The sequence below is a fragment of the Tachysurus vachellii genome, chromosome 9 (assembly GCF_030014155.1).
Source record: "Tachysurus vachellii isolate PV-2020 chromosome 9, HZAU_Pvac_v1, whole genome shotgun sequence".
Classification (NCBI taxonomy): Eukaryota; Metazoa; Chordata; class Actinopteri; order Siluriformes; family Bagridae; genus Tachysurus; species Tachysurus vachellii.
Genome location: NC_083468.1, coordinates 17,574,086 through 17,601,918, shown reverse-complemented (window position 1 = coordinate 17,601,918; position 27,833 = coordinate 17,574,086). Strand labels below are relative to the sequence as shown.

The following is a 27,833-nucleotide window of genomic DNA, read 5'->3' as shown; positions in this document are numbered from 1 at the left end:
GTTGATCACAGGCTCTATTTTGTAATGGAAACGTGAGTTTAGAAATGCGTCGGTTCATACATTTCAATTAATAAAAAGTATAAATAAATGTGATACATCTGCAACCCTATAAAGGTCGTTCAGTACCATGATAACGGTTAACCATTATTATCCTGGCAGCTAGATATAATTTTAAAGTCTGTTCTACTTTTTACAAGATAGGAATCACGCATAAATTATGCACATTAGAAATATGGGGCCTCCCTCGATTATACACGTAGGTTTCGATTGTGCGTGTCTCCACCCATAAAAAGAAAAACACTCCCAACATGTCTATCCTTTAGTAAATTCATACGCATGTATCTAGATTTTTTTAAACAAGCAAATATACTTGGTTGTAATGCCTTGTAAAATCTAGAAAGTGCACCTATATTGTAGGCATACTTTTTTTAATTTACAAGGAGGTAATTAAGTCACCTGGGTTCTGAGTCGTGTATGGTAACAGAAAAAAACAGATATGTACAAAAAAACGTTAGAAAATCTTTATATTGTTTATCAAAAATATATTCTAGATCATTTAACTAATCCACAAGCCTCCAAACCTGATGCAGAAGTGTTCTTTCTATAGCCCTTTCTGGGTTAAAGGACTAGGCTACTTTAGGAACAGGTCTGGTAACCTGTGCTGTTGGTGAACCGGTAGTCACTGGTGCTGATCTAATAGTTGATCTATTTCTATGTGGTGCCTTACCAGTGTTACCATACATAGAACAGAAGACAACAAGCAATTTCATACCCACATGGTAGGTAGAGTCCATAATATGGCCAAGGCAGATGTAAATGGAATGTTGTTCAATTTTCATTTATTAAGATCCTAAAAAGTCAAGTATTCAATAGAAGAATCAAATAAATATTTACAGCAAAGCTCCAGTTTCAAAACATTATGTACATAAATCCACACAAAAATATATTCAGTTCTCTTCAAACAGAGCAATCATGATGCTAGCAAATTTTTTGGATACTTGACTTTCTCAATTGTTCACTGAAAGCACATGCACGCGCACGAACATCCGGCACACACACGGTGATTTTGCTTAATTGAAGGTCATGCTTTAATCATCTAGGCCTGGGGTTTCTCCTTGTTGAATACGTGATGCAATTCTGATGGCCTCCTCCAGTGAAGGCTGATCACTGAGCTACAAAACAGAAGCAATAGATATATAATGCAATGCCTTCTTGCATGGAACATAAATAATTTGATGTAATATTTGTCCTATTGCAGAGGGAATTTATGTGGAAATCTTTTAGGACACTAGCAGCTTGCATCAGCAGGTCAATGCATTAGTAAGACGTGTTTCATGCATATTCATTACCCTTTCATAATGCATGAGTGGAAAATGTTACATGTTTGAATGAATTTAGGTTGTCGCAGCTTTTAATCTAATTGTTTTGAAGTTTTAACATATTTATCTCACCCCTATTATTCACCCCTTATGCCCCAAAATTGCTTGCAACCATACCTACTTCACCTCAATGCCTTCTTTAGTCAGTAATCTACTCTAATCAGATATAGTTTACAGCTCAGTCTGAGTTGAATGGTTTGATGATTAGACAATAAATGAGTGTATTAAACCACAATCAGCAAAAAGAAGTAACAACCAGATACAAATAAAGAATTTATAAAGACATAGAAATTGAAGAATTTTGCTATTTTCAGTTTGAGTGAACAATAAATCCAACTTTCTACCTCTTATACAGTCATGAAAAATCCTTAAACATTTTGAGCCTTTAAATATTAACTTCAAATAATAAAATGGTAGAAAATAGTCAGCTATAAAGCCACACAGGACCTCCAGCTGAGAACAGTGTTTCACTTAAAACCAATCTGTTTTCCACACCCTTCCACCATAAATACCTTTGTCTTCATCACTTAATACAAAGGACATGGGTAATTTGTCAGCTCCACCCCAAACAGGATTTAGGTTGGGGAAAATCCTCACACTGCTTGCTTAAAGGCTTGGTAAATACCATTGTAACTCTGAATGCCGAGCATGTTTATGTACCTGCACAGCAATGTGTGTGCCATTAGAGGTAGCCAGTAGAGTAACTGGATGTGGGCTAGTGGATACCACTGGCCGCTGCTGATGCTCCTGCACCAGCTCTCCATCCTCAGTCTGGAACACAGACAGATCAGGCGTCACAATTGCCACCTACAACACAAATACAACCCAAGAGACATCAGCAAACATACAGCACAAACAGCTGAATGAACGTAAATAAAGATAACAGGTACAGATTTCTTTTGAAAGAGAATAATCACTTGAAAGTTTCAGAGCAAATGCCAGCCTATACCTGTCCCTCTGTGCCATCCGCAGAAACCATGGTGACAGAATGCCCTTCTCCAGAGGAGAGCATTGCCTCATGGGCAGGGATGGTTATAGTCGTTCCTTCTTGTGTAACCATTGTTACTGTGCCACTCATTGCTTGAACGTCTGCCTGAGAAAAAACCTGAATGGACATTGGAAGTATTAGTTATATTCTTTTGTACATATTCTTTGTAATATATTATCAGGTACAATATCAGCAATATAAATAGGCCACTGCCAGTATTAAATCTTTTCAACAAAATTAGTGACAAAAATTTGCCTTTATCCAAAAATAAATGATCAATTCAATGACAAGGCCAATACACTTAGTTTTCGTATATTCATAAAGATATGTTATGAAACCGTGTAGTAAGGACAATATACAATACAATATTAACTTGCCAATAAAAATTCAGTAGCATTGCCTAATGAGTAATTTTAATTGGATAAAGTGCTGCAGAGTGGACTACATGGCCAGACGTCTGCAACCTCTTTCAGTTTCAATGCACTTTGTTAGAAATGAAATGCAGATTATTCCAAAACAGATTTTCTGATGTGGGTTAAGAAATGTTTACTTCACCAGCAGAAATATGGAGACAGAGAGTCTAAGAGAGTATGCTGCTTGTTGTTACTATTGTTATTATTAGCCATAATTATTCATTTTGTTTGGATGAATCAATGCAGAACTTTACACCATATTAATTATATATAATAAATATTTATTTTATTTTATTTTAAACTGCCCCAACCTGTTGTGTGCCATCCTGAGATATGAGCGCTACATGCTGCTGACTCATGATCTCTGTTCCTCCTGAAACTTGCTCCGATTGTCCATCTTCCTCCACCACAGCAGGTGTAAATGTTAATGCAGGGTCATCAATAGCCTCTGAACAAGATATTAACAGAGTCAAGACTGATGAAAAAGAGCAAAAATATGTTCACAAATAGGGATTTTATGACCGTGGTTCTCATCTCTTCCATGTCTAGGTGTAAGTGCAAAAACAATTCACAGCCCAGACACTTGGAACACACCCTAAAGCATTCTATAGCAACTTCAGTTTCTGCACCTAAATCCTTTTGCTGTGTAATCTAGTGCACATTACATTCCCCTTCTAGAGGGTTTCTAACGGTCATACTCAACAATCGATCATTGGGACATTTTGATAATTTTGTCTACAAATATTTTCTAATAAAAGGTTTCCTTTCATTTGCACCAGCAGTATCTGTGTTTTACAAGGTCAAGTAATACACTGATAGGTCATCAATGAAAACTTCAAAACAGGACACAACTGACATCAAATCACAAAAATCACAAGTACTAAAAACTTCTAAACTACTAAGTACTTCATTTCTGTTTTGTACTAACCTGCAGGTGGCTCAAAGTAGGCCTCCTGCTCCTCCTCAATGGGCTCGGTATCATTGTGTGCAGTGCGTTTGTGCATGGCTAACGTGGAGATCTGCTTGTAGGTTTTCCCACAGTGGTTGCAGTTATAGGGTTTGCAGGGAGTATGGACCACGTGGTGCTTATAGAGACTGGAGTACTCGGTGAAGCGCTTATCACAGCCAGGCACAGTGCACACATATGGCTTCTCACCTACAGATGCAAATAAAATGTAACTTATTATTAAATAGTGGTTTCCAAAATTGTTGCTGTTGTATTCACTCTCAAATACTAATACTATAGTAGAGTGTAGTAGTACAACATAGGTACCGGTGTGAATCCTCATATGATTTTTGTAGTTGGTGGCACTGGCAAAAGCTCTTCCACAGTTGGGTTCAGAGCAGTAGTAAGGACGCTCACCAGTGTGTGTTCGGATATGAACCTTTCGAATATTTGAGGTGGTGAAAGATCTCCCACAACCTTCAAATGGGCACTTGAAAGGCTTTTCACCTAAAATCATGTAGGAATGTTAAACAACCAAAACTTTTAACACAACATAATTAGTGGATAACTGCTGTTGTAAATTCTATTCACGGGCAGTATATATATATATATATATATATATAAAAACAGTATTTATTGTTTATAGATAACGCACCAGTGTGTGTTCGTGTATGTTTTTGTAGGTCTCCAGATGTCTTGAAAGATTTAAGGCAGTTGAGCTCCTGGCAGCGATACGGTTTCTCACCAGTGTGTGTCCGAACATGACTTTTTAGGCCATATCCTGTTATTTAACATAAAAGCATGAATATGAATAACTGGACATAAAAATAACCAACAAATTAAGGTGCATAAGGATGTGATAAAGTACCTGTCGCAAACTTTTTTCCACATCCCAGATGATCGCATATGTAAGGTTTATCGCCAGTATGTGAACGTTCATGTACCTTTTCAAGCAAAATAAATGACACGTTAATTGTAAGTCACAGTGATCATGAGATAATCACGAATGTGCATCAATGTGCAAAGTTGTTACGCAAACAGTAACATAAAACTCATAAAACTTCACCTTTAAATGATGTGCTGTTGTGTAGAGTTTTCCACAGCCCTCATGTTCACAACGAAAGGCCTTTTCCCCAATATGCTGCAATCTTGGAGATCTGCCCTCCTGACCCTGGAGTACAATCTGATCACACAGGACACAACAGTCACACACAAACACATCATGATTCACAAGTTCTAAAGAAATTCACAAATTGTCGCAAAACTGATCAGAAATAATACAGATAGACTGCACCTGCATATGCACACTGCCATCAGAGTCACCTCTACTGAGCAGCCCTGTGCCACATTCTGTTCCCTCCATCTGAAAGAGCAGTTTAGGTGTATATGAATTGCTTCAAGATTTTAGTGACTTCACTTTAATACCAGAGCATAAAATCTTATTGTGGCATTACTGTTTTTTTTGGTTAAATTATAACCTTGGCAGAATACTGTTCCAGCACACTGATGGTGTCAGGGTCAATAGCACCCTCTGCTTGCAGGTCTGCCACTGTGCCATCAGCCTGAATAGCCAGAATGGTGCTTGTCTGGGGCATGTGCTGGATGTAGGCAGTCGTGCCATCCTCCAACTGGACAGCCTGTAATCCACCCTGATCATATGTTTCTGAAAACAATTATATGCATTTGTTAAATATTCTTACAGACTTTAGTCAAAGGGCACCTTCACACATGCAGAATGTAGGACATTTGTTTGGGTAGATTTACACACTTGGGTGCACACTTCTAATTAATCAACAGTGAATATAACTTGACTACATTAGGTTAACTATACATTACAAACTAAATACCAGAAGATAGATCAGAAGTGCTACACATGTATAATGAATTCTATATATCTGGGTTAAAGAACAAAATAAGAACATTTTGGAATGTTTCTAATTTACTAATGTTTCTAGCTACTAATTTACTAATTTTTTAGGGCTGGTTCCTGGTCCATTCTTGGTGGAGTTTTGTCATTTTCACATGTTTGCAAAAACTTTTTACAACGCCAACAAAGCCACAAAAAAGTACCAGTTTCACTCTGATTAAGAAAAAACCAGATAGAAATTGATGACAAATAGATGACAAAGCATCCAAAAGAAAGTACAATGTTTTTCATATTAACTGTCAAAACAAAACAAGAACTATTTGAATAGATTCATTTGAAATGTACCTTTGGGTGCATGAATATATGCCGTTGTCCCATCCTCCAGTTGCACAGTTTGGCCATCCTCTAGTCTTAGACCTTCTCCAGCTGAAAGTTATATAAACTTAAAAAGATTAATCTTGAGTAGGTGTTAAGAAGATATAAAGTGTGCAAATGTTACATAATAAATTAATTATAAATGAAGTAAATAATGAGTTAATTTTAGGCCTGTGTGAGGTACCCGATTTCGGCATTGGAAGATGCTGGACATAGGCCGCAGATCCATCCTCCAACTGGATCACCTGTCCTTCCATTATCTTGTTATCTTAAAAATAATAATAAATTAATAGAAAAAACTCAAGACCTCTTGCTTCTAGGAATATGTCCTAGAACTGACAAGAAAATTTGCATTTATTTTAAAGTGAAATGCATGCAAACTGAATAGATATTATCCTATTTCTATACCTTTAGGGCTGTGTTGTATGTATGCAGTGGAGCCATCTACTAGAGTTACAGCCTGTAAACTCACTGTATCCATTCCCTCAATGTGGTCGCTGTCTGCAAAGCAAAAGTTGCGAGTTACAGACTTGTACCGGAAAGAATTATGGTAACACACTTGAAATGTTGGCCCACCTGCAACTGTCACAGCCTCAGTGAGGCAAAGAGTGACCTGCTGTGGATCACCGTCAACACTTTGGAACTCCATGCTCTGGGTGTCCCGATTCACCTGGGCCAAAAGCATGGTCTACCTGTGAAAAGCATCCAATCAACAGTTTCTCAGTTCAACATTTGCGGCTTGAAATATGCTGAGAATGTTTGATGACAAACAAAAATGTTTTTCAGGGTTTTAAAGGAATACTTTTGTTGCAAGTTATTTATGAGAAGCAAGGTTGCAGGGGCAATGCAGTGTAAACTCCAATTTCCAATAAAAAGCAACTTTTATTCCTATTAAATGTGCACAGTATCTATAATTGGAGGAGACAGTCACATGGAGATTAGCACAGACACCTCATAACTCCAGGCTTAGGTTACTGTTTTGGGGGGGGTTCCTCCCACTGTCTAAAAATATGGAAGTAGGTAGTTTAGATATCCTAACTTTCCCATGTGTGAATGTGTGTATGCATGGACTTATGTAAATTTGGAAGCACAACCATTTTTTCAATCATAAACCCTGTGCTTTTGGATTAAGTAAAGGTTTCACTATAACTCGTACCAGAATAAACCAATTACTTAAGATGAACTAAGAAACATCTGTAGCCTACATTTAAAAAAAAAAAATTATATATATATATATATATATATATATATATATATATATATATATATATATATATATATATATACACACACACACACACACACACACACACACACATACAACAAATCAATTATAAAAATTAAAAAGCTTTTAGAAAGACTTATGACCTAGTAATATAAGGTGGCATTTAAAAAGGCATTCAACTGGGAAAAACATCCAACCAACAGATCATAACGTAATTACACAGCTATTATAGCAAACACTTTATGAAGCCAATACCTGTTCTTATGGGTTTTAATTGACGGTTTTAGAAAGTCAACCTTAAAGTTTGTATTCAATGAGGAGCCACTACACCAATTGAGTTAAATATTTACAGTGATATACTTAAGCAGAACAATTTCAAAGTCTTCAGAAAAAAATGTAAGCAGACCGTTTGCCTGCATTAAATACAAGAGAACGCGCGTTTCTTGGATTGCTAAGTACCTTAGCCTAGCTATGAGAAACATCTTTACACTTAGCAGCGTTAGCTGTATATCCCAGGGCTAGCATTACGAAATGTGTTGCTACAACCATTTTATAAAAGACAACCCTCTTTAATATGTTTGTCGTTTTGCGTTAAATGTGTAGAAAGCTAACAACAAAACATCTAGCAAAACACATTAGCTACTTAGCTAATCAGTAAGCGGGTAGCTCGGCTAGTTTGACATGTTAGCAAATAAGCTAAAACGTCAATGTTTTCGTTTCAATTTAAGATCTGCACGAGGCTTATGTTAGATCCGGTGTTATACTAGTCTGTGAGGCATAAACAATACATGTATGTTTTGCGATTTTTAAAATATAAAATATTACACGGCTGTAAACGGAAGATACTGTAAGCAAGCGCTAGCTCCGTTAACTTGAAGAAACACAACCGGAAGGTTAACAACGTTGTAACCGATAAGAACAGCGTGTTCAATTGCCACAAATAAATAAAACATTGTTTCCCGATGCATTTCAATAGTTTTTATTGAAAACAAGCTTCCTCCGGAACTCCCACAACATTTCCATAGCTGCCTTCTCCCGCTCTGAGGCGACCGAGGAAATAAGGCACACTGGGTAAAAACACATTTATATACTAACCTCCAAAAATTTTCCAACAATCCCTTCGTTCGACCGCCATGCACCAGGGCAGGAAACGCTCGGCAGAGAACACAACCCCGGAACATGAATAACTGCCTAATGCCTGACAAAGGGCGGGATGTTTTCCAACAGTGCACTCGGTTTATTGGTTCCTAAACACAAAGAGCTGCTACACTCGTGTTTCTATTTGCTAGAAATATTTTAACGCCTTAATATCGGAGAGTATTCATAGTCAGGGGCACCATGATAACGCCATTCTGGTCTCTCTCGTATTGTTTAGCGCTTATTAAACACGAGTGTTGATCCCGGTACACAAGGACAACCTATTTTTAGTTTCCGACAAGTGCGGGATTTATTTCTGAACGCTTTTACGTTTGCATGTATGAAATTTCCGGATATTGCTTGGTGAACGAAAAAAAGTTCATGTTTTAAATTCGTGTCGGCGGCCATTTTGAATGACATGTTGGTCATAAGCAGTGATGCTGTATGGGCAATGAAGTGCACACAGGGAATTCAATATAAAATACACTATATAACACGACATTTCAGATATGTCGTGGGCGGTTTTTGCCTACTATACATTTCACATTCCCAGATTCAATAAAAAAATGCATTAAAAACAGACTATATATATATATATATATATATATATATATATATACACACACACTACAGGAAATTTTTAGAATGAACTTATAATTGAACAACAAATAAACTAGCATGTTTTGGGTGTGGAAGGAAACCGAAGAACCCAGATGAAACCCATGCACAAAAACTCCACGCAGACAGTAACCCAATCCAAGGATTGAAACCACGACACTGAAACAGTCAACATTAACGTCAGCTCTATTATACTAAGCAGAAATAATTTAGGAAAATTTGCCCTCTTGCCACACACAGTACTAGAAGTACATATACATATATATATATATATATATATATATATATATATATATATATATATATATATATATATATATATATAAAATATATATATACAGTGCACAGCGTAAATGAGTACACCCCTTTAAAAAGTAACATCTTAAACAATATCTCAAAGAACACAAAACAATTGTCCAAAATGTTGACAAGGCTAAGTTTAATATAACATCTGTTTAACATATAACATGAAAATAAAGTTCATTCATTCATTCATCTTCTACCGCTTATCCGAACTACCTCGGGTCACGGGGAGCATGAAAATAAAGTTAATAATTTAATTTAAAATACACATTTTTCAGTTTAACTCAAATTAGGGTGATGCAAAAATATAGCGTTCAGCTTCAGTTCAGTCAAGCTCGGCTATCAGCTGATGTCAATTTTCTAACCCTGCCCATCAGCTGATCTGATTCCTAAGCGCGCTATTGGTCCCTTTCGAACAGGGCGCCCTAATTAAATGCTTTTTTCAGTCTGTCTGCTTGGCTGTTTCCTTTGTATTGCTGCAACTGCGATTTAAACTCGGTGGCTATTTTGAGGTTAAACAGCAAGCTATCTTCTTTTGTGGGGCTGCTGCCTCTGCTTTGCTGTTGCTGCGATTTAGACTCGGCGGCTAATTAGAGTTACACCGCAAGCTATCTCCTTTTGTGTTCGCGATGTGGAACTATAAGAGGTCGTGATTACTATTAGTATACTCGAGCTGAAGGGGGAGTTTTGAAGACGCTTTGAACTTACGGTAAATCGATACGGTGCGCATGTTCGTGTATATTGGTGCGTTTGTTGAGCCGGAAGCGACCTTAGGGCCAGGTTAGGTTACGTTGCGCTATGTTATGCCTCGCTAGGCTATGTAAGGTTACGTTATGCTATGCCCTGCTAGGCTATGTTGGGTTACGTTATGCTATGCCCTGCTAGGCTATGTTGGGTTACGTTATGCTATGCCCTGCTAAGCTAGGTTAGGTTATGTTATGCTATGGTTATGCTATGCCCTGCTCAGCTGTTAGGTTACGTTATGCTAAGCTAGGTTAGGTTACGTTATGCTATGGTTACGTTATGCTATGCCCTGCTAGGCTATGTTGGGTTACGTTATGCTATGCCCTGCTAAGCTAGGTTAGGTTATGTTATGCTATGGTTATGCTATGCCCTGCTCAGCTGTTAGGTTACGTTATGCTATGCCCTGCTCAGCTATGTTGGGTTACGTTATGCTATGCCCTGCTAAGCTAGGTTAGGTTATGTTATGCTATGGTTATGCTATGCCCTGCTCAGCTGTTAGGTTACGTTATGCTAAGCTAGGTTAGGTTACGTTATGCTATGGTTACGTTATACTATGCCCTGCTCAGCTATGTTGGGTTACGTTATGCTATGCCCTGCTAAGCTAGGTTAGGTTACGTTATGCTATTCCCTGCTCAGCTATGTTGGGTTACGTTATGCTATGCCCTGCTCAGCTGTGTTGGGTTACGTTATGCTATGCCCTGCTCAGCTGTGTTGGGTTACGTTATGCTATGCCCTGCTCAGCTGTGTTGGGTTACGTTATGCTATGCCCTGCTCAGCTTTGTTGGGTTACGTTATGCTATGCCCTGCTCAGCTATGTTGGGTTACGTTATGCTATGCCCTGCTCAGCTGTGTTGGGTTACGTTATGCTATGCCCTGCTCAGCTTTGTTGGGTTACGTTATGCTATGCCCTGCTAGGCTATGTTGGGTTACGTTATGCTATGCCCTGCTAAGCTAGGTTAGGTTATGTTATGCTATGGTTATGCTATGCCCTGCTCAGCTGTTAGGTTACGTTATGCTAAGCTAGGTTAGGTTACGTTATGCTATGGTTACGTTATGCTATGCCCTGCTAGGCTATGTTGGGTTACGTTATGCTATGCCCTGCTAAGCTAGGTTAGGTTATGTTATGCTATGGTTATGCTATGCCCTGCTCAGCTGTTAGGTTACGTTATGCTATGCCCTGCTCAGCTATGTTGGGTTACGTTATGCTATGCCCTGCTAAGCTAGGTTAGGTTATGTTATGCTATGGTTATGCTATGCCCTGCTCAGCTGTTAGGTTACGTTATGCTAAGCTAGGTTAGGTTACGTTATGCTATGGTTACGTTATACTATGCCCTGCTCAGCTATGTTGGGTTACGTTATGCTATGCCCTGCTAAGCTAGGTTAGGTTACGTTATGCTATTCCCTGCTCAGCTATGTTGGGTTACGTTATGCTATGCCCTGCTCAGCTGTGTTGGGTTACGTTATGCTATGCCCTGCTCAGCTGTGTTGGGTTACGTTATGCTATGCCCTGCTCAGCTGTGTTGGGTTACGTTATGCTATGCCCTGCTCAGCTTTGTTGGGTTACGTTATGCTATGCCCTGCTCAGCTATGTTGGGTTACGTTATGCTATGCCCTGCTCAGCTGTGTTGGGTTACGTTATGCTATGCCCTGCTCAGCTTTGTTGGGTTACGTTATGCTATGCTCTGCTAGGCTAGGTTAGGTTACGTTGTGCTATGCCTCGTTAGGCTATGTTGGGTTACGTTATGCTATGCCCTGCTAGGCTACGTTATGCTATGCCTCACCAGGCTATGTTAGGTTACGTTATGCTATGCCCTGCTAAGCTATGTTAGGTATGTTATGCTATGCCTCGCTAGGCCATGTTGCGTTACGCCATGTTAGGCCTCGTTGACTGTTATGATACATTATGCTATGCCTCGCTAGGCTGTGTTATGGTGCTTGGTGGTGTGCCTTGCTGGGCTATGTTATTGTGTTGCATTGTGCTGTGCCTTGCTAGGCCATGTTAGGTTACGTTACGCTATGTTGTGCCTCGCTAGGCTGTTGTGATGCGTCGTTCTGTGCCTTGCTAGGCTATGTTGTTGCATTATGCTATGCCTTAGGCCATGGTAGGTTACGTTGCGCTATGTTATGCTTTGCTAGGCTGTGTTGGGCTGGGCTGCGTTGCGTTGGGCTGTGCCTTGCTAGGCCGTGTTGGGTAACGTTACGCTATGTTGTGCCTCGCTAAGCTGTGGTGATGCATTGTGCTATGCCTCGCTGGGCTGTGTTATGGTATGTTGTGCTGTGCCTTGCTAGGCTATGTTGTGTTGCGTTACGCTATGCTTTGCTAGGCCATGTAGGTTATATTGCACTATGTTGTACCTCGCTGGGCTGTTGTGATGCGTCGTGCTGTGCCTCGCTAAGCTGTTATGATACGTTAGGCCATGCCTGCTAGGCGTTACGTTGTGCTTTGTCTCGCTAGGCTGTTGTGATGCGTTAGGCCGTGCCTTGCTATGCGTTTTGTTACGTTATGCTGTGCCTCGTTTGGCTGTTATGATGCGTTGTGTCTTGCTGGGCGTTATGTTGTTGTGCTATGCCTCCATAGGCTGTAATGGTACGTTATGCCATGCCTTGCTGGGCTGTGTTTTGCGTTACGCTGGGTTATGCCTCGCTGGGCTGTTGTGATGCGTCGTGCTATGCCTCGCTAGGCTGTTGTGATACGTTGGGCTGTGCCTCGCTGGGTGTTATGTTGCGTTGTTAGGACTTTCTGGTTATGCTTTGCCCTTCTAGGTATTATGATACGTTATGCAGGAAATATTTACTGACAAATGGTCTAACTTCTTAACTTGACAATGGTTCTTGACGACAAAATAAAGGAATGTTCCAAAGCTGGGAAAGGCACTGTGAAGCATCCTAACCGCTGCTTCTTCAATTATAAGTTGTTTAGGTTTTCGCAGGAGTGTCTTTGTTGCATATTCATTAGTTTGCCTATAATAATTTGCTTTCTGCTGTTAAAGAACCTGAAATTGTCGATTCTTTGTTGGGAAAGGAAGTTAAGACTGGATTTCTTGTTGGGCTTTTTGGAAGTCTCCTTTCTCGGATTGTTGGATGGATCCTAGAGGGATGGCTACTTGAGGGATGGCTGCTTGGGAGATATTCAGGGAGGAGGCGCTTGGTTTCTCGTGTTCTGTTTGTGATTGAGCTAGTTCTGCTGCTAGCTCTCCTCCTCGAGTCTTCTGACGCCTTGAATCGTATACAGATGCTGCGCCTTCCGTTGGTTTTGGGGGGGTTTTAATGGTCAGTGGTTGCTAGTAAATGGCAAAAGAACTGCTTTCCGCTCTGTTGGCGTTTTACTAATAAGTTTGGCTAGTGAAATGCTCGCTTTAATCCTCTGCTGGCTCTTCAGTTAGCATGAAGAGCCAGGGAGGATTGCCTGGTATGGTCTGTTTGGGGGGATTTTGTCTTGCTGCTTTCCCAGTTAAATGGGTGATTTGTCCCCCCCCCCATGAAGCTGCTGCTGTTCCCTGACTAGCTTTCATGGAGCTCATGAAAAGGATGGGGAATTCAGAACAGAGCCATACCGCCAAATGTAAATTTTATAAGCTTGCAAATCAAAAATTTAAATGTCAAAATTGTCTTTATTTTGACTCAAGTGGTCCTGACTGAAATGAGTACACCCCACAAGAAGTAGACTACATCTAGTACTTTGTATGGCCTCCATGATTGTTAATGACAGCACCAAAAGTCTTATAGGCATGGGATGGACAAGCTGGCGACATTTTGCAACATGCATCTTTTTCCGTTCTTCAAGAATGACCTCTCTTAGAGATTGGATGCTGGATGGAGAGTGATACTCAACTTATCTCTTCAGAACTCCCCATAGGTGTTCAATTGGGTTCAGATCAGGAGACATACTTGGCCACTGAATCACTTTTACCCTGTTCTTCTTCAGAAATCCAACAGTGGCCTTAGATGGGTGTTTAGGATCATTGTCATGCTGGAAAAGTGCATGACGACCAAGGGCCCGGAGTGATGGTAGCATCTTTCAGTATAGAGCAGTACATCTGTGAATTCATGATGCCATCAATGAAATGCAGCTCCCCGACACCAGCAGCACTCATGCAGCCCCACATAAGGATACTGCCACCACCATGTTTCACTGTAGGCACCATGCATTTTTCTTTGTATTCCTCACCTTTGCGACGCCATACAGTTTTGAAGCCATCAGTTCCAAAAACATTTATCTTGGTCTCATCACTCCAGAGTATAGAGTCCCAGTAGTCTTCATCTTTGTCAGAATGGACCTTGGCAAACTCTAGGCGGGCTATTTTGTGCCTGGCCTTTAGGAGAGGTTTCTTTCGTGGATGGCACCCATGCATGGCATTCCTGTGCAGTGTATGCCGTATTGTGTCACGGGAAATAGTCTTCCCAGTTTGGCTTTCTACATCTTTAGATAACCGCAGTGAACTTGCATGCCGATTTTCTTCAACCCTTCTCATTAGAAGACGCTCCTCTCGAAGTGTTAACTTCCGTGGACGACCTGGACGTCTCTGTGAGATGGTTGCAGTTCCATCTTTTTTAAAATTTTTGTACAACTTTTGCTACAGTATTCTGACTAAGCTTTGCTGATCTTGTAGCCTTCACCTTTCTGGTGTAGAGAAATTATTTTCTTTCACAGGTCTTGACATTTCTCTCCCACGTGGTGCCATTGCTGACAGCATAAAAATGGGATGTAGCCTAACACCCTTTTATAGTCAACTGTCTGCTGGACCCCTGTGTAATGAATAATTAAATTAAATAATTGATTAATAATTAAATTAAATAATTGTTAAATTAGACATTTGTAGTCTAAAATTTTGCTCTACCCCAGACATTTTCAATGGGGTGTACTCGTTTTTGCATCATATTAACTTTACTTTCATGTTATAAGTTAAACAGATGTTATATTAAACTTAGCATTGTCAGCATTTTGGACAATTATCATTGTGTTCTTTGAGATATTGTTTAATGTTACTTTTTAAAGGGGGTGTACTCTGTGTGTGTGTATGTGGAAATGTTCATATTTGCTAAGCCTACTTTTTGATTGTCTGCAAATTATCAATTAAAATTTTGTACTTTGATTATTAATATGCGTAAATAATATACATGTTGTAATTGTTATCTTTCTTGCTTTACACCACTTACTAGTTTTATTTGTTAAAGAATGATACATTAAGCTATTTTTCACATCACCTCATGTGTTGATGCATGCTACCATACCGCATTAACAGCAGAATAAAATGAGGTATCAATATTATGTTTAGCTCTGTCAGCTTGTCAGATATGGTAAATGCTCAGTACCAAATCTTTTTCAGCATGAAGGACATATTGTTGACATCAGACTGATTTATTATTGTTTCTTGAATCACCTGTTTGCTTCTTCTGCGCTTGTGTAGTAAGGACTCTCCAGTATAAAAGATTAATTGTAGAATCCCCATATTATTATTATTATTATTATTATTAGGCTTTATCCAAAACTGGATATTTTTGTATTAAATAACAAATCAAAATGTAATTGTGATTGCCTTGTACAGTTTGGAACCTTGTTTCATTTATTCTATGCAATTTATTCTTTTCACAAAACATCATCTGTTTTCCTCTTTCCTGTTTTCCTAATTTCGTTGTATGCGTAATACAATGACAAAGGCATTCGATTTTCAGCTGTACAGATTTTGGAATCCTTTGCCTATACTGTACACTGTATCCTGTTCTTGTGCCGATGGAGTGGAACTCGGTGTGCTCAACATTCGTGTACTTTATTTATACTGTATGTCTGTCTATTGTATGCATGGAAAAGTAAGAATTTCATGTTGCAAACGGTTATTTATTTATTTATTTATTTATTTATACTCCACATTACAAAACACTTTTATGTGAATAGTAGTTTGGGACGCTGTTTTGTTGCCGTAGAGAGACAATGCTCATCACCAGGTCATGGCTGTGGTTGGATGAGGAACATACGGGACCGCATCCTCCGCCTTTCCATGTGTGTGTAAATGGCGGGCGCGCGCTTAGAGCCGCGGGTAGGAGCGCGAGCGTCATGGACATCAGTGAGGCGTTAAATGATGTCCATGACGCAACATTAAACAGACTGTTTTTTTTTTACACAAGGATTCCGCCGACTTGCTGCCATTAGATGGGCTCAAGAAACTCGGGACGTCTAAAGAAGGGGTGAGTTATATAGGCTCTTATATAGGAAACTACATGGTGTAAACTACAAAAGTGGTCTTTAACTGAACCGGACGTTGAGGAGTTATAATAACATTAAAGTATTTGGATGTTTGCAAGGTTTTAGAGGGAAGCCTTGTTCGTGCAGACTAGAAACATAATGACGTCATTGGTCAGTCCTGGGGATACCCTGTTTGTAATACACCCATTACCTAATCATACACAGTGGTTAAATTGTACAATTATAAAAATAATATGAATTCTCTGACATACAAGGTTGAGAAACTATTGTTGAGAGCACACGTTAAACCAGTAAGTTTAATTGCTCGTTGTTTACTTAACCCTTTCTTTATTGTTTCTTTATTATGTTTACTTTGAGTTACCTTTGTTAAAAAAAAATAGAGCATCAAACATATATTCAAATCAGAAATACAATAAACACTTAAGGTTATTACAGTTATACATTTCTACACTAGCAATGAAAGTTTAATATGTTACTGTGTTTCTATAAATGTATGGTGGACCAGCAGCTTCTACGACCAGAGACTTCTCGTTTGCATGTTACCTTATTGAGTGCCAAAAGCAAAATGTCACACTTTGATCATGGCCTCACATATGTAGCCCATAAAAGGATAGCACACATACTCTGGCCATTCTCTACAACCTGCGTGACAAAGATGGCACTAGCGATCCTCAACTCACTTGTAGACATATATTGGTATACTTCATTCTTGTTAGGGTTGCAGTGGATCCAAAGTGTAACCTGGGAACACAGCTGACAAACCCTGAATGGGACGGCAGTCTGTCACAATGTATCATATACACACATTCACACAATCTTAGCATACAACAAATAAACTTTACCTACTAGCATGTTTTGGGGGTGGGAGGAAACCGAAGAACCCATATGAAACCCATGCACAAAAACTCTACGCAGACAGTAACCCAATCTCAGGATTGAAGCCGCAACACTGAAACAGTAAAACAGCAACATTATAGGTTGCACCAACTTTCCATTCATACATACATCTCACATGGATTCTTCATCTAAAGTTGTTCGTAAACCTATTTTTTTCATCTGCAATGCTAGAAAACTAGCTTACAGCCTAACTTCAACTCTACTATAACTAAGCAGACAAAGAGATCTTGACAATCGGGCTAACAATCTAACAGGCATAATTTAGCTAAGCTAACACTAATTGGGGAAACTTATAATTATGAAGTTTCTCCAAGTTTATGCAACGGTATTTTGCTATCGGTATCCTTATAGAAGCCTTTATTTTATTAGGAAAATTTGCCCTCTTGCCACAGTACCAGAAGTACTGTTGATGTTAAGATTAAGTCAGAAAATATGGCAGAACCCATCTACAGGGTAAACACCACATTCTGTAAGTACCTGCAGTCATGATGGAGATCTACATTGTCTTCATTGTCACTGTGAATAAATCAGTCATTAACACTGTTTTGTGCCACTGGGTTACACAAAGTTTACATGGTAGAAAGAATCTAAGAAAATGGGTGAAAAGATTTAGCTCAGTGTTTTGATGCCATTGAAATAATCAATATTGTATTTTGCAATATTCAATAAGTGTGTAGGACTTTAGCTGTTGTCTAAAGTTACATATATACCAATTTAATTATTAACCTGAGATACTCTTCTAGCCTCATTTTTTTCCAGCAACCACACAACATTCTCCAGAGAAGGTTACCTTATCATGGAACAGAATGAACAACCGAAACCTGAGACCACCAAACAATCATATGGTTCAAAGCCACAGCATGCACAGCGGCACTCAAGAGGCTGAGACTGACCTCATTCAAGTCAAGTGTCAGGTGAATAAAACACACTATGGTTGACACATTTGTTGAGTGTGCCCTAGAGCATACCTGTTTGGCAAACCTCATTCTTTCCACTTCTGGTTAGTGCTTTGGGCAGGATATGATCCTTACTGTTGACACTGGCTGTATCCAAAATATGATATCATCAGTCAGTGTAGAGTATCTTGGGTAAGTATATACTATAATGCAAGTACATATTTTTTAAATGTGGAGATCATTTAATGCACAGTGCTTAATACGACCTTTTTCCTGTTATCTAGCCTAAATTTTTGTATGATGTTTAATGATATTCCCTAGCTTCAAAAGTGGTATGAAACTGTGAACCCCTTAATCTAAAGCCAGGGTTTATACAGTAATAGCAATCTAATGATTAAGTTACTCAAATGATAGCATTAATAATTATGTTACATTGCTTCTACAGCTTTAAGGAAAAGATAATCAGTAACAAGAATGAGGATCATTTAGGGCCACTTCAGCACAATCTTCAAAACAAAGGACACATCAAACTGAGTTTGGTCATTGGGCAAACAGAAACAGATCTATTATTTACTGTTGTGGGTAAGTGCAAGATAATGATGTTCTTAAGTATTGCAAAGATGCATGCTATTAATCTTATTCTCTAAATAGGTGTATTGTTTGTTGTAGAAACCAAAAGAATGTTTATATCGCTGGGTTCAAAGACACTCAAGTTTCTGAAGGTAACATGTCTTTCTATTAAGCCTTGTCAATAGAAGACAACATGATCACTACAGGTTTTAGTATAATTTAATATTACATATTACAGTGTGTTATTGACACTGAAAAGCAGATGCTTGTGTTTGGAAATTCTGTGCGGGAACAAGTCCATTTTGTTGGAAAACGTGAAAATGAAGGATAGAATCATTTTTGGCATTTCTAATTATGCTATTTGAGATCTATCCTACTATGTTTACTGATACCAGATTTTTTCATTTCATTTCATCATTTTCGTTTCAGTCTCCATAGAATAAGAAGAATCAAGAAATATCTACATTATCTCATGAAAACATGTATCTGCAAAGGAAATAAGTTTAAAGAGCTTGGAGTCATCAAGTGAATCCATCAAGCTTGTGGATTATCGTTATCGAATCAACCTTTTTCCACTTCCTCTATACAGAGCTCATTACGAGCTAATTATCTTAGCAGGGCATAGCTGAATTATAAATAAAGAGCAAGTGTCATTTCTACATCCGCAGTCTAATGAGCTATTTGGGCCTGTCACTAATATGTGATTGTAGATTAAGGTTTTAGCCTCAGCAACTAAAGAACTGTAATTCTGGATATACAAACAAGAATATTTGCATATACTGAGATCTACTAGAGCAGATGTTTTTCTTTGTAAGCTATGCTCCTCGTTTTTTTAAGAGCTCGCTCTTGACTTGTACCTTCATAATATCGTCTATTGCACTGCTGCCACATGACTGAGAACGTTAAAGAATGAGCATTATTGCTTACACAATGCATATTTAGGTAAATATCACAAATAGCAAAGGGTATTTTGTCGACTACATGCTTCAATTAAGTAAAGGTTAAGGATGTTAAACACATGGTTGTTGTTCTTTAGCTATGCAATTATTATTATTATGAAAAAGCTTAATGAAAGCTGAACATATGTTTGAAAAATGGATATTGTTGTTGTTGTTGTTCCTCAGTTGCTCCCTGTTCAGGGTCGCTACAGCAGATCATCTGAACCACATATTGTGTTTTGCCAGAATGGAATTCTGGATGCAATTCTACTATTTCTTTTAGGCCTGGACCAGCATTGAGAGTTAACCCTTCAGCAGCTGGGTAGGTTCAATGCCTAAGAAACCTGCAACTGGACGACAAGGGACACTGAAAAATTAATGAATTTTCTTAATTTTATGTAATTCTACCCAACCAAAGTTTAGTGGTACAACAGTCTATTTAAATTTTTTGTTTTTGTAGTAGATTTAAAGTAGAAAATTTTGTAGAAATTCTTTAACAAATGGTTTTCGCTGCACTCCATCTCTGTCTCTAATCAGCCAGAGTTACAATAACATACAGGCAGAGCTACTGTATGTGCACAAGTAGGAATGGGGAAAACTGAAGGAGTAAAAAATATAATTCAAATCTTATTTAAGTCCACATTTTAAACTTTTAGAAACCTAAATGTGCAACTTTTATATTGCCAAAATGTAATGGGTAAAAGCATACAAATGCAAAACATGCAACATGAAACCATTTAGCCTTTTTTGTTTATATAACAGCTCAAATCTGGTCTTCTCTCATAATAGTAGTTTAATTGAACAACAGTATTTACTAAGAATCTATACTGAGTAATATATTGAGTAATAAGTCACATATTTATAAATCACTATAAATGAAATAGGATTATAATGTATAGTGGCATGCTTTGTGCTGTATCACCACTAGATGGGCTCAATGTCACTTTAAAGTAGCCATTGCCTCACTATAGCAACCGTATTACACAACAACAAAGTCCAGTAGCCTGCAAACTGAGGGAGTATATGAACTTTCTCAGGAATCCATAAAGGTAATAATTCTTTTTTTCATTGAAATGGTTACAGTCTATTCAAAGTGTTTTTATGAAAAATGTATGTCATTTCAGTTAATACAAAATATACACCATTTTTAATTAATTTCAGCCCTCTGTTACAGAATGACAACACCCTCCATGTATCAGCTCTTTTACAGTCAAAGTGTCACCCCTGTGCTAATGGGGAAGGACAGGAATGTCACCTATATACTGGACACTTCAGAGTCTATGGCTTCTATTCTGGGGGCAGTGAAAAATCTGATTATTCAAAGTCTGCTTACCAAGGCTTCTCTCAGAAACTCCCTCTTTAACATCATCACCTTTTCATATAAGGTGTCTTCACATACATATATACATTTTCTCTCTCTCTCTCTCTCTCTCTCTCTCTCTCTGTCTCTCTCTCACAGTGCACACTAAAGTAAAAGGTTGATGTACAAAACACTAACACTCTAAATTTCATGTAAATATTTCAGAGATTTCACTTCTCACTTAAAAATGTTGTCAATAGTATAATTTGTGATAGGAAATGTTTAATTAGAAAAGAGTGCAAAATCAAAGGATTTTCACTGGTATTCTACAATGTGAGTGCAATACTTTCCTTATAAAGCAGTACTAACACATTATCTAACCACACCTATATCTATCTTTCTAGATAACATCACTGTCTGAGCGCATGATTCCTTGCGCACCTGATACAGTGTACCAGGCCCTGAGCTGGATCCATACTCTCAGGACAAGCCCAGGAAATGATCTCATTACGGCACTCATCACAGCATTTTCTGATCCTGCCTGTCAGTCTGTCCACTTAGTGACAAACAGCCTCCCAGACAAACCAGAGAGATGCCTGAATGCCCTATCTGCCTTTACAGCACGCCCTGTGCATATATTTCACATAACGGAAAATCAGGATTTGGACAGGGACATTTTGGATTTCCTAAAATGCTTAACATCTGCCACTAAAGGGAGTTGTTACAGGCTGTCTCTAGACTCTAATGCCCCAGCTGAGCAGGTGAACCCATCGGTCAGTAGTAGGTTAGAAAGTTCAAAAGCATCGCCCATTGCTGTAGGTCACATACATTTATACTACAGCACTGTTGATTTCTCAAATCAGCTATGACAATATACAAAATAACAGCTATATTTTAAATAACAGGTTCTAGGATGTTATGATGTCTATATTAACAGCTTGACGTTTACAGGGACAAGCATAGTTGGACTGTAGAACCATGTTGCTGTTTAACAATAAAAAACATATAATCATTGATATGGAAAAGGTTCTTTTGAGGTGTTTATTTAAAATTTATGAAAGCACTCTGCAGCATTAGTCCATGACAGAGTAGTTTACGCTTTTTGGTCTCTTTTGGTTTCTTAGTAACATGCTGAAGCTTGTCCTTCAAAAAGGACAAGAGTCTGGTAAAGGAATGTCTTATCAGCTTTCACACAGATGTTCCACAACATTAAATGTAAAAACAGATGTAAACATTTAATTGTTGGCAAATTGCTGTGATATAGGAGATTAAATTCTTTGGAATGTGCTGTTAATGTAATCACACTACTGATCACTGATCATTTTCCTGTAACAGTTCACATTGAATTTATACTTTATACTTCTCTTAAAGCACGTTTAATGCATCAATGTTGGGCATCAATATTTATAATTATTTGTTTTGATTCATAACAGGTAGCCTTGTTACACTCATCAGAATACCAGATTCAACATCTGTCATGCTCAGAGGACAGATGTCATGTATCATGTTACAAACCTTTTCATGCAGTCTGCACCTCACCATACTGGTATGAACTCTATATTCAAGTCCAGAAGATGAAAGGAGTAAGGGTTTCCAACAAGTGTGAGCATTTAAGAACATTTAAGAACAAGTAAACATATTTTCTTCCAGGTGTTCCTTTGGAAATCCTTTTAGCGTGAACCCATGTGTTTTAAGGAAGGTAGCAAAAGGTGCTGAGTTCTTTCCAGGTTGCCGTGTCTTAGCAAGAAGAGAGGTCGATGGATTCTACTACTTGGGGACTATTGTACACCAACTCCAGGTAAAACAAACAAAAAATGTAAATGTGTTGCAAATTACTATTTAATACTTTAAACTTAAAAGTTTTATTTACTCTAGGACAGGGAAGGACTCTTTATGGTTACATTTGATAAGTCTTTGCCCAAAGATGACACCATGATGGAAATGGCATCACCTCAGTTAACATGCCATCCTGACATGATGAATATAACTCAGGCACATGAGCACAGTATAGTACCAGGGGACACTGTTTTAGCTCCCTTGGAACCTCAGATGAGCAGATTTGGACCTGGAAGGGTTGTTTCAGGCATGGAAGTAAGAGATCCACTAAAGGGTAAGGCCAGGGTTTGAGATGGTGTTTTAATTGAACTACTCAAACCATTTCCAAAAGAAGTGAAGGTGGTTCTTTTGTTTCAGGTGGAGTAGAAGATGGACTAGTGGTGCTGTTTTGGAATGGAATCAGACTGCATGTTCCAAAAAACCTAGCTATGTGGATACCTGCTTCTCACCATGAGCGAATTATCAAGGATCTCCAGTCTAATTTGTATCGAACAGGCTGCTTAAGCCACAGCCATTGTAGTCACATTAACTGGTCACCATTCTGCTGCATAAATCACATAAATCACAGTTTTTCAACAACTCCCTCAATGTGCCTTTGCCCAGTCAAGAACGATCCTCTCTGTAATTCATGCCTTCTCATGGACAATCAGTTAAAGGAGCAGGAGATTAAACCTGACCAAGTAAAGGAGCTGGCAATGTCTCAGGAGGTGAAGATTAATTTGTCTTCTTCAGACTCAAGCGAAGATGAGGAAGAAGTTGCAAATGAAAAGTTCAATTTCACAAGGTCAGATATGGTGAACCGCTCAGTGAACACTGAGATATCCTGCCTGAAAAAGACCCATTCTGAGCCAATGATTAGACCTGCCTGGAGGTACTGGAGAAGAGGTTCTCCTGAGCCACACCACAAAAAACCAGGTAAGTGCTTCTCTATATACAATCTCTGGTTTCATCTATAGAACCAGTAATCTATAACCAATAATCCATGAATCCACATGAACAACACAGTGCTAAGGTCTTTGTCATGTAAAATGTCTCAATGTTGATTGTATACAATTATATATTTAAATAAAATGTCAATGTTTGCTTCTTTTTAAAGGTCACGTGGTTAAGACTCCAAATGCAGATTCTTGCCTTGGAATAAGCAGTGATTCTGGCTATTCTTCATCCAGTTTTGAAACCAAAAATCACAGTTCATTATTTGAAATGGTTCCTCATTCGGTTAGAAAAGGTATAACAGTAAGAGAGGTATTTGGCTTTAGTGTACGAAAAACACTTTCTGAAGCACCATCTCCGATAGATTTTGCAGCAAAGAAAATTTCAGCAGAACCAAGATCATAAGTCTGTTTAGATAGCTCAAGCCTGAGAAAAATTAAAACATTTGATATGAGCTGCAGATGAGATTTAGTAGGATGTTACTATTAATTATGTTTTCTGAATATTCTTTAAATGACAACAATTAAATAACGGAAGCTTATTTTTTAATGATTGAATGAATTTATTATGTTTTCTCACATTAATAGTTCTTTTGTGTTTTGGACATGATAAATGATTATTGACAAATCAGGGGGGTAAAATGATGTTATGAGATGGGGGAATCATAGAATGAGTTAAATTATCTTGCTAAACAATGCTAGGGTTCTGGCACTGTTTACCAATACAGGGTTGAAAACACAAAATGAATAGTAAAAGAAAAAACAGAAAAGCTGAGATGGAAGTTATTTTGACTCCCTTCAATAAAATAAGCAGGGAGTCAAAGGGGAGTTTTCCCCAGTAAGCATGACCTCTTTCAGGTAAGGTGCTGGCTTACAGCTTACTGGCCCATTCTTCATTTATATAGAGGCATTTATCACGCAGTAGTATTGCAGCAAAATATTGTTGAAATAAAAACAATAACGTTTATTCAGACATCAAAAAAGCATCAAAAATTCACAAAATAAAGGCAAACATTATATTGCACATAATTCAGTCCTGTTGATGAAACTTCCCTGAGTAGTACATAAAAACATTAAAAGGCACATGTTATATTACATTAAGTGCACCAAAGAGCTTAAATTCAGTCATTTTTTATTTTGTGCAATGTGCAATGATATGAGACTGCTTTTTAGATACCCAAATGATTCACTGTATTTGAAAACATTTCATTAAACCCTGAGGATAGTAAACCTGAAGTCAGAGGTTGAATGTGAGTCTCATGCTTTCCCCGGCATTGACGTGCACCACTCGGGTCTGTGGACCAGCGTCCTGCATTGCTGCTGTAATGGCATAAGTACCTGGTGATACATCAATCAAGAAATCCTCTGGTTCGGACAAACCCTTCAATAACATTGAAACAAGTTATCAGTCCACAAGGCTTCCCCAAAATTGCAAGTCAAAATAATTTTTTATATACTGTGAGTAAATAAGTAGTCAGACACTTTTGTTTGTGTTATTTATTATACCCGAGTTCATATATCCACTTCAGATTTACTCACATAATGGCTTTTGATTGTTTAGTAAATGTGCATTATGAAAAAGTAAATATTTATAAACAAACATGTTTAAAAAACAAAATTGAGGAAAAAGCATTCTGACACTGTGTTAAAATGTGTGTGTGAATAAGTGTTATATAAAGATGACCTGTTATGTAAGACCAAAGACATAAATGCAAAGAAGAGTTTGGAGAAAGTGAGCAAAAGGTTCTCAGGGACATTACTAAACATCCCTCATTTACTGGACATCCTTGTCCAATTATGAAATACCAATTCGTTTGAATATGCAGGTGAAACAAACATTCATGGAACTACAAATGATCATTCCTGGACTGTTGCATCATACAAGACAAATAATAAGGTATGTAATAGAGAAGAGTTGCAGAATGACCTGAAAGATGCATGAACTACAGTAACACAAAGAACAACGAGCAATGAACTGTACTTCAATCATCTCTGTCCCTACACCCCATGCATTATAAGTGTCTGAATACTTATCTCCCCTCAGTTTTTTGGGAATTACTTACAGTGTAATGTGCTCTTTTGGAGGTTAAGGAAGTGGCTTGAAATTGTCTTGAAGCCTGTAGAAGACGCTTACCATGAAAGCGACACACATGGGCTCGATCTTGTTCATGAAGCTCTTCTGCAGACCTATAAAACTTCTGTGGGGAAAACACACACTCAACAAGTCTGGTAGCAGAAAAGCAAAATGAATTTATTTACTTTATTTTATTAATTTTATTTATGAATTATTAGCTTTATGATCTACCTTGCATTGATTGCTAGTTTCAGACATGCACATTGCTATTTTCGCAAAAGCATTATCCAAAGTCATACAAGCAGCAGGGTGCTCCAGAACCTTTGAATAAACAACATGGTTAAATTTAATTATCATCATTGTTGATGTCATTAGAAATACAGGCTTCTCCATACAAAAGGTTTTTCCCACATGAAAATTTTGAAGGAAGTTGGAATCAGACCAAAGGTTCACTAGAGAAGTGGCTCTTGTGCAATTCTCACAAAATTCTGGTTAAGGGAACAGAACCTTAACCACTGACAGACTAAAAACGATTCCCAAAACAATAGTTACATCAACAAAATTTTTATTAGGGCTAACCCATGAGTCTACCTACATATGTGCTGATCTATCAACCAACTCAGGACAACTCACTATTATCCCGTGATGGCATGAAATTTTGCTGTGCTACCATTGCACTGAAGAAACTTTGTATCTCAAATCTCATTTTAAGATAAAGTACTTATCAGTTTTGTATGTATAACTGAAGCAATTATGGCCGGCACTATGATGCAAATACTTATCCCTCTTGTATGCCTAGAAAAATACCCAAATAAACCAGGGGTGTCCATCCAATCCTAGACACAAAACACCACATATTTTGGTTCTGACTAATCATGAGCCACATATGATAGTCAAGATGAAATTGTAAGATGGACTAGTGGAATTAGATGTGGCTCTTTATTGGCTGGAACCAAAATATGAAGCCACAGTGGCCAATACAAGAATGTGTGGACAGCTTGGAATAAATCAAATACATTTCACAGCATTTGCTCCAGGGTCCTTGTTTGGCCTTGAACCCTGGTTATTGACTGTGGAGTTTTGCATCTTCTTCTGTAAATGCATTCATATTGGTTTCTGCCTACTATGCAAAAACAAGTATAAATAAATATTTTCAATTTTTGTGTGCACATCTAGGGTGTATTCTCATCTCGTGAACCAGTATTCCTGGAACAGGCTACTGATCCACCTCAACCCCCATTGGGATGAAGTGGTTACTGAACATAAACAGATAAACAGAAATATAGATAGTCAGACAGACATACAGATAGATTTCTGATTAAAAGGTCTCTAAATGTTTTATGCATTCCATCTGTATCTATAACACTGTACCTCCGAGTGCTTCTCAGTGCCAGAATCATTTCGGTGATATAATCTGTCACTCTTCAAGGTTTCCGACCGTCTTTTAGCTCTCTGCAACACCTCAAGTCCGAGTTTTGATGAACGACCAAGTGAATCCTCCAGCCAACTCCTATCTGCCATGATCGACCTGATCACAGAATGCACACGCGCGCAGTTCAAATAATAAACACAGACTAACCGAGTCACAATCAGCCAGACGTTCTAGAATCTCAATCAGTTCTAAACTGTGCAATGTGCAATATTACAACAGTGACCGACATTGTTATAGCAGATTCACTCATTCAGATCTGCTAGGCGTGTAAACGAAAGTGAACGGTGTGGTTTTTCTTCCTCTCCCAGGTGTTGCTGGGAAATGTAGTCATATATCATGTATCGCAATTATAATTATTTGGTATAGTATCGTTGTTATTATTGTTAAGTAATGTTGTCAATATTTTTGTTTTTTTTAATAAAAAATACCTACAGTATTACATCTATTTGTCACAAAGCAAATTTGTTTATTTTGTCCAACATGGCAATACAATCGAATACACTAATTGAATCTGTCGCCGCCTGTTGGTTAAAAGCTGCTTATCTCGACAGAAGTAATATAAATACTAAAGGTTATGATGCAGATACAATACAGTACTTGTCCTGGTGTAGGCCTTCAATACTTTTTTAAATATTCTGCTGCAAAAGTTCCTCAAGACCAAAAATATTTACATTTTTTTTAGTTAAACCTTTTAGTTAAACACTCAAATGTTTATTAACTGATTTATTTAGAGATTTATAAAACATGCTTTTCAAAATATG

General features: G+C 38.1%; 4 protein-coding genes across 5 annotated transcripts; 2 read left to right on the top strand and 2 right to left on the bottom strand.

The window, feature by feature from the left end:
* Positions 1-822: 822 nt before the first annotated feature.
* Positions 823-8,439, bottom strand: znf143b (zinc finger protein 143b). Its single transcript, XM_060878027.1, has 16 exons — positions 8,289-8,439; positions 6,545-6,660; positions 6,377-6,469; positions 6,153-6,236; positions 5,939-6,019; positions 5,205-5,389; positions 5,021-5,089; positions 4,793-4,909; positions 4,595-4,670; positions 4,382-4,507; positions 4,054-4,233; positions 3,709-3,936; positions 3,092-3,228; positions 2,329-2,484; positions 2,040-2,186; positions 823-1,172 (listed from the first exon to the last, which is right to left on the bottom strand). Exons 2-16 carry the CDS (start codon positions 6,651-6,653, stop codon positions 1,089-1,091), a joined length of 1,872 nt encoding a protein of 623 aa, XP_060734010.1. The 5' UTR covers positions 6,654-6,660; positions 8,289-8,439; the 3' UTR covers positions 823-1,088.
* A 7,643-nt stretch (positions 8,440-16,082) lies between these two features.
* LOC132851109 (nuclear receptor-interacting protein 3-like) lies at positions 16,083-19,027 on the top strand (the record flags this gene model as incomplete). Its single annotated transcript, XM_060877745.1, is given in 8 exon segments — positions 16,083-16,178; positions 17,854-17,881; positions 17,884-18,008; positions 18,100-18,182; positions 18,436-18,572; positions 18,660-18,712; positions 18,799-18,886; positions 18,990-19,027. Coding segments are annotated over 8 exon segments (624 nt in total), but the record flags the coding sequence as incomplete, so codon positions are not given.
* A 731-nt stretch (positions 19,028-19,758) lies between these two features.
* Positions 19,759-24,055, top strand: c9h11orf16 (chromosome 9 C11orf16 homolog). Its single transcript, XM_060878024.1, has 9 exons — positions 19,759-19,820; positions 20,427-20,547; positions 20,673-20,883; positions 21,203-21,571; positions 22,232-22,344; positions 22,449-22,596; positions 22,674-22,908; positions 22,992-23,549; positions 23,731-24,055. Exons 3-9 carry the CDS (start codon positions 20,674-20,676, stop codon positions 23,970-23,972), a joined length of 1,875 nt encoding a protein of 624 aa, XP_060734007.1. The 5' UTR covers positions 19,759-19,820; positions 20,427-20,547; position 20,673; the 3' UTR covers positions 23,973-24,055.
* Positions 24,056-24,105: 50 nt separating this feature from the next.
* akip1 (A kinase (PRKA) interacting protein 1) lies at positions 24,106-27,444 on the bottom strand. 2 transcript variants are annotated; one of them, XM_060878026.1, is made up of 4 exons: positions 27,012-27,444; positions 25,872-25,961; positions 25,630-25,764; positions 24,106-24,904 (listed from the first exon to the last, which is right to left on the bottom strand). In XM_060878026.1, exons 1-4 carry the CDS (start codon positions 27,159-27,161, stop codon positions 24,824-24,826), a joined length of 456 nt encoding a protein of 151 aa, XP_060734009.1. In that variant the 5' UTR covers positions 27,162-27,444; the 3' UTR covers positions 24,106-24,823. The 2 variants fall into 2 exon arrangements, with proteins under 2 accessions (XP_060734009.1, XP_060734008.1); XM_060878025.1 differs by having other exon boundaries at positions 24,106-24,947; positions 27,012-27,378.
* Positions 27,445-27,833: the final 389 nt, after the last annotated feature.

What these genes read in the sequence shown, in the direction of transcription:
- znf143b (XM_060878027.1), bottom strand. Translation starts at nt 6,653, where the DNA reads ATGCTTTTGGCCCAGGTGAATCGGGACACCCAGAGCATGGAGTTCCAA. An exon ending in TCTTCCAATGCCGAAATCGG is followed by an intron (nt 6,020 to 6,152) that starts GTACCTCACACA and finishes TATAACTTTCAG; the next exon opens with CTGGAGAAGGTCTAAGACTA. An exon ending in CAACAGCACATCATTTAAAG is followed by an intron (nt 4,671 to 4,792) that starts GTGAAGTTTTAT and finishes TTGCTTGAAAAG; the next exon opens with GTACATGAACGTTCACATAC.
- c9h11orf16 (XM_060878024.1), top strand. Translation starts at nt 20,674, where the DNA reads ATGACAACACCCTCCATGTATCAGCTCTTTTACAGTCAAAGTGTCACC. An exon ending in GTCTGCACCTCACCATACTG is followed by an intron (nt 22,345 to 22,448) that starts GTATGAACTCTA and finishes ATTTTCTTCCAG; the next exon opens with GTGTTCCTTTGGAAATCCTT. An exon ending in GCCACACCACAAAAAACCAG is followed by an intron (nt 23,550 to 23,730) that starts GTAAGTGCTTCT and finishes TTCTTTTTAAAG; the next exon opens with GTCACGTGGTTAAGACTCCA.
- akip1 (XM_060878025.1), bottom strand. Translation starts at nt 27,161, where the DNA reads ATGGCAGATAGGAGTTGGCTGGAGGATTCACTTGGTCGTTCATCAAAA. An exon ending in GCACTGAGAAGCACTCGGAG is followed by an intron (nt 25,962 to 27,011) that starts GTACAGTGTTAT and finishes GTTTATTCAAAG; the next exon opens with GTTCTGGAGCACCCTGCTGC. An exon ending in CCAAAAGAGCACATTACACT is followed by an intron (nt 24,948 to 25,629) that starts GTAAGTAATTCC and finishes ATGTTATTGAAG; the next exon opens with GGTTTGTCCGAACCAGAGGA.